The sequence below is a fragment of the Mastacembelus armatus genome, chromosome 22 (genome assembly GCF_900324485.2).
Source record: "Mastacembelus armatus chromosome 22, fMasArm1.2, whole genome shotgun sequence".
In the NCBI taxonomy this organism is placed as follows: Eukaryota; Metazoa; Chordata; class Actinopteri; order Synbranchiformes; family Mastacembelidae; genus Mastacembelus; species Mastacembelus armatus.
In genome coordinates, this window is record NC_046654.1 from 13,947,770 (window position 1) to 13,959,713 (window position 11,944).

At 42.4% G+C, this 11,944-nt stretch overlaps 1 protein-coding gene across 1 annotated transcript; it reads left to right on the forward strand.

Annotated features, from left to right (window-relative positions):
• Positions 1–284: 284 nt before the first annotated feature.
• Positions 285–2,686, forward strand: foxa2 (forkhead box A2). The gene is made up of 2 exons (XM_026304032.1): positions 285–515; positions 1,095–2,686. Exons 1-2 carry the CDS (start codon positions 444–446, stop codon positions 2,265–2,267), a joined length of 1,245 nt encoding a protein of 414 aa, XP_026159817.1. The 5' UTR covers positions 285–443; the 3' UTR covers positions 2,268–2,686.
• Positions 2,687–11,944: the final 9,258 nt, after the last annotated feature.

Here is an 11,944-nt window from a genome sequence, read left to right on the forward strand (position 1 = left end):
AAGATTCCTTTTATAGCTCTTTTTTTAAAACCCTGCCAAAATACAATAAGATTAGTTTATAATGAAGCTTTTCATATGAAACTGTTCTTTTCATTCAGCGCAGGTGTACAATTGGGGTGGGGGGTGGGGGGGAAGCTTGAGGAGTCTCACGCCTAGGTGCGAGGAGATTATTCAAATACGGCCCAAGGCGTAGAAGTAGGGATTGGAGGCTTGCCTAGCGCACAGAGCTATATCACAGCGTTAACAGGCTGCACGGAGCGTCATTTGAACTCCAGTCACTGACAGACGCATTTCACGGCTGGCTCCATAAGACACACATGCGCCAGTCCTTGACGAAGGGACACACCGACGACCCAAATACATTCAGTGGTCCCCAGTCACCTTCTATTAGAGAGAGACTTTTGGCTTTTCCTCTGCTGGGAGACGCTTTGTAAAAGTCCTCCATGATGCTTGGAGCAGTTAAAATGGAAGGACACGAACACACCGACTGGAGCACCTACTACGGAGAGCCTGAGGTGGGTACCTTAAATATATATTTTTTTCCGTCTAAAGCCGATCCCATTTTATACAACTCAATATTAGCCCTGAGATAATATTAACTTTGTGATCAAATATTGACTTGAGGCGCCTCCAAATCCTCCCCCATCTCCACGCAGCGCACTATCCTAACAAAGTTGCTTGACATGTAGGGGTTTGATTTTGGGGAGATTGATTCAAATATTTGTGTTGCAGTCGCTATTTTTGTGTGTGAGTGCAGTCATATTAGGTGTCAACATTTTCGTCAACATTGTGCGATTTTTTTTTGAGCGGATTATTTCTCGTAATTTACCTGCCACAGCAGGAACAGTTCGTGTGTGAACCTGGGTTTTTATTTGTCAGGCGGAAGCAAAAGCCTCTCAGATCATTTCAACATTTTCCACGCAGCCTGTATTAAAATACATTGTTTTTTTTAATGTTTTTGGAATGACTATTAATAAACAGAATTTATTGGTCTTAAAAGCTAAATGTGATCGGTTATTACAGTTGCATTGAATTCCTCACTGTAATGCTTGTGCCAGATGAAACTGATGAGCGCCTCTTTCCCTCACTGACAGTGTTACACCTCGGTTGGCAACATGAACACGGGCCTGGGAATGAACTCTATGAATACCTACATGAGCATGTCCGGCATGAGCACCACCGCCAACATGACGGCCAACTCCATGAACATGTCATACGTCAACACGGGCATGAGTCCCTCGATGACCGGCATGTCACCGGGCACCGGAGCCATGAACGGCATGGGAGCAGGCATGACGGCCATGAGCGCAGCCCTGAGCCCCAGTATGAGTCCCATGACTGCACAGCCTGCGTCTATGAACGCCTTGACATCCTACACCAACATGAACGCCATGAGCCCCATATACGGACAGTCTAACATCAACAGGTCCAGAGACCCCAAGACCTACCGCAGGAGCTACACGCACGCCAAACCCCCGTATTCCTATATTTCTCTCATCACCATGGCCATCCAGCAGTCTCCCAGTAAGATGCTGACACTGGCCGAGATCTACCAGTGGATAATGGACCTCTTCCCTTTTTACCGACAGAACCAGCAGCGCTGGCAGAACTCCATTCGCCACTCGTTGTCGTTCAATGACTGTTTCCTCAAAGTACCCAGGTCGCCGGATAAACCCGGAAAAGGCTCCTTTTGGACTCTCCACCCAGACTCCGGGAACATGTTTGAGAACGGCTGCTATCTGAGGAGGCAGAAACGCTTCAAGTGCGAGAAGAAAATGGCCATTAAGGATTCCGGTCGCAAAGGAGACGGAGGCTCCTCCAACAGCAGCTCTGAAAGCTGCAACGGCAACGAGTCCCCGCACTCCAACTCCTCATCCGGCGACCACAAAAGGTCCCTGTCGGACATGAAGACGAGCCAGGCCCTGAGCCCGGAGCACGCCGCCGCTTCTCCGGTGTCACAGGGGCAGCACCTCATGTCTCAGCATCACTCGGTCCTTGCGCACGAAGCGCACCTGAAGCCGGAGCACCACTACTCCTTCAATCACCCTTTCTCCATCAATAACCTCATGTCCTCGGAGCAGCAGCATCATAAAATGGACCTAAAGACTTACGAGCAGGTGATGCATTACTCCGGCTACGGCTCCCCCATGGCCGGGGCTCTTTCCATGGGCTCCATGGCGGGGAAAGCCGGTCTGGATTCTTCACCCATACCTGACACAACTTATTACCAAGGCGTCTATTCCAGGCCAATCATGAACTCCTCATAAACTCTTTCCGCCTATGTGGACTTTATTCCCCCTCGATTTGTACATTTGTAAAAAAAAAAAACAAAAAACAAAATATAGAGTTTGTGTACAATATGTATTTCAAATATTTTTGACGTTTCCCACCGTTTTAGTTGTCGAGTTTGTTCGTAGTCTAATTATTTTGAGAAACGACGTCGATAATAATAATAATAATGATGATAATAATTAGAAGTAATGATAATGTGACGAGATCTGTTCAGAAGTCGGCTTCAGGAATGGACCCAAAGACATAAATCAACCTGCTGTAAAATAGCCTACGTCTGCATAACTGGATTCCTAAATGAATTTAAATGCCTCGCAGGATTTCTTCAATCATTTGTGTAATTCCTATTTATGGCTTGTATATGTGTATTCTTGTAGTGACAAGAACAGAATCTATATTAAAGTGTTATTGGTTTTGTTTTCTGAATATGATGGTGTTTGACCATTATTCTTATTATTATTATCATTATTATTGAAGAAGTTATTGTCACAAAAGTAGTTTTCAGGTAGAGAAAAAGCATCTCCATCTTATACTTTAACAGGGTAAACTTAGGCCAAATGAATATTAATGAATAAAATTGAATATAACAAGGCAAATATAAAACACGTCAAACTTTCATTTTAAATAATTGACGTTAATTACACTAATTGTTCCCACTAACATTTCTAAGCAGGAATTTACAACTTATGACATTATGACTATTTTTAAAACGGAGGTTTAGTATTGCCTGCTTATGGCGTGCATGATTAAATAAATAAATACAGAAATTCCATATTAATGGATTTGAATGACACAATCATTATTGCTTTTTAAAATCTAAAAGTCATTCTTACCCGTATGGGAACACAAAAAGATGGTCAGTTTTTTCAGGGATTAGTAGCTTTGCAGGACATCTCAATGTGCTCTCAGTTTGTCATTCAGAAAATGTAAACAAGACAAACACACGTTTATTAATCCCCCAAACAAATGGGGTCATTTATGAGGAAAACGTTTATCAAACACCATCAGCCACTTTGTAATATTTTGGCACTGAAGTGGTGAAGGATGACCGTCCTGCAGAGAAGCGGTGGGTGTGCGGGAAGAAGAAAATCGGCTGAATAAAATACAAAGTCTATTCCAAATAATGTAAAATAAGAACATGACATCACAGGAGACAGTTTCAGTTCAGGACAAGGTTAAATCAATCAGAATGAAATCAGCCATTAAAATTCCCACACATACAGTGAGGCGCTTATGATTCAGACTGTCACTCTCACACCATCCCTGCCTGCCAGTCACCCAGGTTGATCCCACACACACACACACACACACACACACACACACACACACACACACACACACACACACACACACACACACACACACACACACACGATACACAGTGCAAAGTTTAGATCAGTGAGTAAGATTAAGTGTCATTGTCACATAAAACAGCTCCCCGTGGCGCAGGAGAATAGTTGCTGGAAAAGGAGGCTGATTTGGGAACAGAGCCGCCTCAGTGTGCTGCTCTAACTTCTCTCTCCACAATCTGGGGGTCCATTGTCTACTCCCTATTTTTAAAGTAGTTGGACCCTCCCCTCTTGTTAGATAAGATAGGCAAGTTGTCGTTCAAATGAAGCGAGCCCCCCCCTCCCCCTCCCTCTCTCACACACACACACACACACACACACGCACACACACAGCCTGACCTCTTCTTCCTGCCTGTCCTACCCCGCTGAGCTCAAATCCAAGGCCAGGGGAGTTTCTGCTCCCCTTATAACCAAATGACACCCTTCGCCTTCTGAACACGTAGGGCCTAAAGTGTGCGTTTATTCTCCAGACCCTCTTTACAGATCGTACTTTAAACAGCGTGATCTGCGAATAAACAAAGCCAGTAAACAATAGAGTGGAGACTATGCCCACATATAGGAAGAGTACACACACAAACCAAATTGCACAAGTGTAAACTTTGAATAGGACGCCGCAGCTCTGTAAATTTACACAGACATTAAATTTGGTTCTATTCATTTTAGACATATAATGCTAAGCTGATTTTTTTTATAGCACACTGATCGATATCTCTGTAAAATAATCATTTTTTTAACTAGCGGGGCAGTGAAATCTTTGCTTTGTGCTAAAGTCAACAGTGACAGAGTTTGAGCTCAAATAAATGCCGTGATGTCTGGAGCCCTTTGCAGAAGGCAGAAGGCGAGCTTCTACAATGGGCTCCTGTGTGGCTTGCCAACAACGAGCACCGGCTATTTTGCACAGGTATGAAGCTTTTATTTTCTATCACGCTCTTTTCTTTAAAACAACTTTATTTTTAAACTAGGAGAGAGAGATGGTTTATGGCCGTTCCGTGCTATAGATGAGGGAGGTGGGGTGTGTGTGTGTGTGCGTGTGTGTGTGTTGGGAGGGGGGGGTGCAGCGGCTGATATCCTAAATTCAGGAGAAAGGAGACGTCTTGGATTTGACGGCAGGGTGGTGCAAAGCTGAGGGGATCTGCAGGTTGTCAGACAGAGGTTTGCTTCATGTTTCTGTGTCTCTGAGCTGCGTGATGGAGAAGGATCCTGCTGCACTGCGAAACACTGTGACTGACAAGACGAACAGGTTAAAACCTTAAAAAAACAAAACAAAAAAACTGATATCTATCGACAGGAAAATCTGCAGATAAATTCCGCTCCTTCCTAAACATCACCTGATATTAGAAAAGGCATGATTTCACACGGGGAACAAGTGAAACTAGCGGATCCGTCCACTGTAATATGAGATTAAACAGGCACCTAATGACTTGTTGAGCTGGATATTTGCTGCGCTGAGCGGCTGCCTGGTTTCACCGAGCTTTGCTGCAGCACTGGCACTGCTGATGCGTTCATCTTAGAGCCTTCCACTATTCAAATCGATTGAGATTTTTGTTTTTTCCTCAGGATATTTTTGAATCAGTAATCGTCAATTATACACAAAACAGGTTGAGATTGTGAGAAACGAATATGAATGTTTTTCCTTTTTCAGAAATGGGAGGTATTTATAGCGCAGAAACCGATAATAAATTAATAATATTTAATCATTTACGCATAATTTATCTTGGTAATAATAATAATAATAATTATTATTATTATAAACAGACTAGATATTTCTGTCAATATACCTTTTCAAAAGAATGTCAAAGAGGCCGTATATAACAGCTGGTTCAGTTCAGCCCTGAGTGGATGGAGAGCTCTCCAAATGTCCATTAGCCAATATTAAACAGTTGTATGCCAACGCGGCTCTCCTCCGACCCTCAGAAGGCGGGATAACCCCAGTCAAGCCCTCTCTGGCGCACACTGAGATGGGAATGGCCTTTCGGAGCTTTGCTGGTTCAAAGGTAACCAACCTCAATCTGTACCGGCAGACAAAAGTGCGCCGAGGCCACATCACATCACCTTCCTCATCTTCTAACTTTCAACGGGCTTTTCCATCAGGGAAGACATCTCTGTGGGCACATCTGTTGTTATAGCAACTGAATAGAGGACGGTCCAGCCTGTTGATCCTTTTTGACGCCGCTAACCTGATTTCTTCTGCTCGAATTTGCATATTTCTCGATTAAGGCCTGAATATCAGTCCACTTTTCTCACAAAGCTTTCAGTTTTCATCTTTGGCAGGCAGACAGACTTTTGTTGCCGGTCGGTACCAGAAAATAGGAAGGTATTATTAAATGAAAATAAAATATGGGGAAGTTCTGTTAAAAGGGGAAGGCATAAAAGCAGGAAATATTAGCTAGAGAAAAAAATGTCTGCTATTCACAGATCATCTTTTTTAAAAAGTGCCTGTATTGTAATGCAACAATAGGGGATTTGTGTTTTTTTTCATGCATTTAAATAGCAATCTAATTGTACCATCTCTCTAAAGTGAGACATTTTCCCTGCAGCGATGCATTTTAATGCTCAGGCGAGTTTGGGCCTCCGTTTTCATGGAGTGACTCAGTGCCCTTTAAGCCATATGCGCATCCACCCATGGGCGTCAACTCAGTTTAGCAGGGCGAAGGCACTTCCATTCGTATCTGCGTGGTTTTGAACCAAGGACAGATAGCACTGAATTAAAATCTAAAACATGTGAACATTTCCATCAGGCTGATAGCCAGTGCTCCAACTGAGAAAGAGCATCTTGTCATTAGTGTTTGCTGGGCCCATAATTCAGTGCTCTCTATATAAAATGAGGCACAGCGTCCTTTCTTGGTGCTGGATACAGCAGCACCCAGCTATAGGCTCTGCGTGCGCCACAACCCGCGGACTGGAACACCCAAGTAGATCTGTCTCCATGGTGACAGCGGGACACCGGTCCAACAAGCTGTAATTCTGTCTCAGCCTTTTGCAGGGGAGGGACAGTCCACACTAGCCCGACTTAACTCCTCTTTCACCAGAAATACTCCTAATCCCATATCTTAGCAAGGCAAACTGCCGTCCCTCAGTATATTAAAGGGACCACAGAGTCAAAACTCAAAGCCACCCATGGCTTCTCAGCAGGCGGCCCGTCCCGGTGTGACGATCCGTCACCGCGTCCGTTCATCCACGTATGTCTCCAATTTTCTCCGCACTTATCCGCTGCCATTTGCTCATGCTCAGGCTGTTAGCTCTTATCATTCTTTTATTTCGCTTTATTATTATTTACACATTTAAGGAAACTAGTGACGCACTGGACAAAAATAATTAAATAAAAAATACTGATCTGATAAATGAGCAGCCTAATTAAATTTGGCCTTTATTACAGCTGAGCTGCTGTAGTTTTATTATAGGCTACTGCTGTTATTGTCTGTTATTTTCTGTTATTGGTAATATACCCATATATAGCTTACTGGAAATTTAGGATGGGGACATCACTAATTTGAATTTATATTACCAAAGTAGCATCAGTTTAAAATTAAACTTAATAATTGGGCTGCATTGCAAATGAACATGCAAAGTTCATTCTTTCTGTTTCAGTATTAAAGGCTAAAATTAACATCATATTTATAAAGTTTAAATCAAAAATACACTTGCACATAAAAACATACATTTCTGCAATCCTAGTATAGTATAGGCCTACTTCAGGATTTTGATCAAGAACATTAATTCAAAAATATAAATAAACTTAAACTGTCACATTGGGCATACATACATAATTTAGCAACAGAATTTGAACTGTACTATAACTTTGTTGTGTTGCAGTGGCTGTTTACATTGTTTTACTGTGTTTTGGGGGCTTCCGAAAGGCCTCGCATGCATAGGTTTAGTTATTTAATTCAAGTCTTCCCGGATTGCTATCTGTTTTTAATAAAAGAAATTGAAATAACTGAAGAAACAAACCCTGCATGAATGAAACCTTACCCCTAGCAGTCACAAATAACTTTTCAAATGTTTTTGGACTGAAATTGAAAAATAATTTTTGAACGAGTTTGAACGAGTTCTTAAATTCAAGCTGAAGTGTCACCATATAAGTGCATGCATAAAATTAATAGGCCTTTTATTTCCACATAAGTTACTATCTAAATTGTTGGTTATTTTTTGTGCTGTGACCATATTCTACACAATCTGCAAGAAAGAATAGAAACTGACTTATGCAGAAATCTGTTCTTCTGCTCATATCCTGGAATATCCTTCTCGAGTATAACCAGGGATTTACAAATGTGTACCAAAGCCATACATCCTCTTCTATCATTTTTTTTCCTCTCCCTTCCTACTGTTCAAACAACAATGTGACTCTTACTCAATTTTCCCTCTCTTTGAAAGCTTTTTTTTTTCAGCCAATCTGTATAAAAAAAAATGAAGCAGATATTTACCTGTTACTTCTTATCACTACTAAATGACACATTCATCTTAAAATGTTGGAAAGTTTCACAGTTATCATGACCGACAGTTGCGGCTCTTGTTTTGTGAGTCTAGATGTATGAGGTTCAGCTTGAGGTTTTGTTAAGATGGAAAGGTGTGTGTCTGTGTGTGTGCGTGTGCGTGTGTGTGTGTGTGTGTGTTAAGAGAAAGACCTAGAAAGAGAGAGAAACAGGGATGGCCGGCCAGACAGGGTGAGAATGCGGCCACTGACTGTGATGTGTCCGCACTCTTCTGGCAGGACTATGTGACATTCCAGTGTAGGAATCGTTCATGTCCTGAGAGAGAGAGAGGGAGACAGAGTGAGAGAGAAAGGTCCAGCAACAATGCCCATTGAGTACTGCGAGGCAGCAGCTGGTGGGATGTGAAGTGACCTAAAGGCGATCTATTCAGGCCAGGACAGGGAGCCTCTCACTGCCCTGATGCTTTTATAAGCCTGGAAGTGGATGGATGGTCAGCGTTTATATTTGTAAAGTATTGCAACACAGATCTGTCATCGTGCAAACGAAAGAGAAAGAGCTCCCATCTTGCCAACTGAAAACCAGGGGTTATGGAGATAATGTAAATGTCTAAAGAAGAACTTTCCATATGTCTGTGTGACAGAGATAAAATGGAGAAGACAGTCAAAGCTTTTGTTTCTCAGGAGTGCTGGGCTCAGCTACATACAGGAGGGGAGATTAGCTTTTCTCAAAGAGAAACATAACATATACAGAAAAGCCCTCCATGTTCCATAATAGCTTTGTGATCCACCAGGCAGAAAGATGCTATATTGGATGGAGATTAACCATGCTTGAAATATGAAGTAAGGTATTGCTTGGTTTGACTGCCTGAAACATTTGGGTGCATGCACAGACTCATGCTTCTTGCTTCTCCTCTTTGGTGATTCCACACGCATTTCCCACTGGGGCTCATGCCTGTCTTTGAGATCAAACCTTGTTGGCAAAGCTACCATAAAACGATATGTCAGTCAGCTGTGGTGAAGGGGTGCCTGCTTGGCTGTGATTGATCTGCCAAGGTTTCTTTATTCCCCCTGAGGCTTGACACCTCCAGGTTTTAGATTCAGCAGTTGCCAGTGCAAATGAATATCTGGGGCTTCTGCTTTTGGAATAGTACCACATTATATCCCTCTTTTCTGACACCATTTTCCCCCACTGTGGCACATTTAGCAGCACATGGCCATATCATGGAAGCCAACATGCTGCAAATATCTCCTCATGTCCCCCTTAGCTCCAGTTGCAGGAAGTGAAGGCAGAGCTTTGCCAGCCAATCACAGCGAAGGACACTCAACTCATTAAAAGTTAATGAAACCTATAAACGTGGTGCGCCAGCGATTCATTTAAACCCCCAATCCAATCTCCTCTCCCAGCAAAGGCAAACAAGCCCGTGTGCCCCCAGTGCCGTCCTCGGAATAACAAACTACGGAATATTTTGTCCTGCATATGTTCTTCTATGCAGACATGTGCACTGTGATAGGCTATCTTACAATGGGACTTGTCCAATTTAGTGAATGCCAGGTTGGTGTTCTGCAGGGGTGAATTCTGTAATCTGCGTCCGAGTTGAATTTAATGCCTTTATTTTACACCACACAGCTTGTCGGGAATGGTCATGATATGCCATTTCAACATTCATGAGAATCACTGACATTCAAATAATTTGCTGATTTAAATACCATACGAGTGAGAGCCAAATCTGCGTGAAAAACCTGTATTTAATTCCTCAAGGTCATGCAAGCGTCAAGAACTATTGTTGATCCATGCAGCTAGGCCAAATTTGAGGATAAGCCTTCTTTCCCTTCAGATAAACCCATCTCTCTCTGCCCAGTGTGGTCTGTCTATTTCAGCACGCTCTCACGTAATAGCATTGCACCTCTCAATTTGATAAAAACCCATTAACAGCAATAAAGTGCCATCTTACAAGTGTCCAAATCTAAAGTATGGAACAGTTTCCCCCCCTTGTCTTTAAGACCTCCATTTCAACACGGCTCCAGTGCCTCATAGTGTTTCCCTTGGGGCATTCAAATTAAATTCCCCCCATGTATAGCGCCACTGTCAGCCTGCTAATGAATTCCCATACCCTGACTTGAATCAAATTAATCCCCAATTTAATCACGTATAAATGACTGGGTTATTTATAAGGAAAAGGCGGCTGCTCAGTTGAAGGATTGAGGAAAAGCTGGGAGGTGTCTATAGGGCTGTTGAGCAGATTATGGTGAAGGATGAGGCCTGCATGTTGTCCTCACTGCAGAGTAGTCCCCTGATACACACTATTTAACCCTCGACTGGTTGACGCTGACAGAAACATCACGGTGTCTGTCACTTAATATCCTCTCAGGTTAAGGAGTCAACTGGCAGATTTATCGGGCTGAGCCAGGTTATCCTTATCTTGATGTGCCTAACAGAAAGATAATGTTGTGAGAAAGGTGCACATATTGCATATGATGAAGTACTTGTGAGGGCCTTGGTTACAGTTAAATTAGCTGTGGGTTCATTTCACTTACAACTAACCACTGTTTGAAGTCATAATGTCAGAGACCGTTGCATTTATGGTTTGATGCAAATTTCACACCTGTTTTCATATGCAAACCCTTCACGTAAAAATAAGTTGCGTATTATTGGGAACAATTCTCCATCACTTGTCAGATAGGAGGACCACCACCTTGAATTGTTGTAGTCAGCAACGGCTGAATGACAGGTATTTTGTTAAAGGGCTTATTAATACAAATAGCATAACATTGTGTGGCTTGGTGAAATACATCTAATGCTTTTTAGATGCAAATATATGGTCTACCATACTGTCGGATGCAATTGCGGGAAGAAAAGCAAAGTCCAGATGGTGACTCCAGGTTCAGTTATTGATGTGTGGCTCTGAAGACTGAAAGTATTGGACAGCTCGTTCCTTTTGTTGTTTTTGGCCCGGTCGTGTCAGAGCCAATAGAGAAGGAAAAAACAACACTCAGATATGCCAAAGTAATGATGTGTATAGAAACTGCAGCATTATCTTACTCAAAAAATAAATAAATAAAATAATAATAAAAAAAACCTCTCTCTTTAGGATATTTAGGACTGACACTGAAGTGTGTGAAGATCCAAAAAAATTATCAACTGTATCAATTACATGATTTTCACTATTAGCAATAAGGAATAACAGTAGTTCAAAGTTTGTCTTAAAAGTTGTTGCTTAAGGTGATGAAGTAGTTGCTATACTGGATATACGGGAATGCTTCAGATCCAAATGTATGATATACTGTGTATAGTTTTTAAGTAAGCAGTGGCATGGGACGGATATGAGGATGACAGACGGTTCTGAAGTCACTTTGGCAGTTCAGGGGACAGTTTGGAGCCTTTAAAGCTCGGTCCACCAAATGTCTGAACAGCTATGGTTTATTGAGGCATCTGTAAGCTTACTCATTTTATTGCCAAGCTTGGCTCGTGTGTCTACCGTCATGGAGAGGGAGAAAACACACACACACACAAAAGTTTGCTGTTTGCCTTCATTCCACCAAATCCTTGACAGCCGTGCTATAGCCCATCACTATTCACACCATTGTGCTGTCACAACAACTAAACACATCATTTGTGTTGCAGAAACTCATCCTGTATGTATCCAATACCAAATGTTTGGCGACTGAGTGGCGATGGTGGGTGGGGGACTGCATAATTTGCTCGGAAACATTTTACCGAACATTTGGTGATAAAAACGCCGGCGTCGGCCCCAAGGCTTAAAGCAATTAATTCAGGATCCTGACATAAACTCTCCAATCCTTTGACAGCTTGGAGCTGAAATAAAAATGCTAGTTCTCCTGGGAACGGCAGGAGATAGCTGGCTCTTTTCTGGAC

Bases quoted from the DNA above. Each gene is read 5' to 3' on its own strand.
- foxa2 (XM_026304032.1), top strand. From the start codon at position 444: ATGATGCTTGGAGCAGTTAAAATGGAAGGACACGAACACACCGACTGG. The intron at 516-1,094 runs GTGGGTACCTTA...CCTCACTGACAG, and splicing joins CCTACTACGGAGAGCCTGAG to TGTTACACCTCGGTTGGCAA.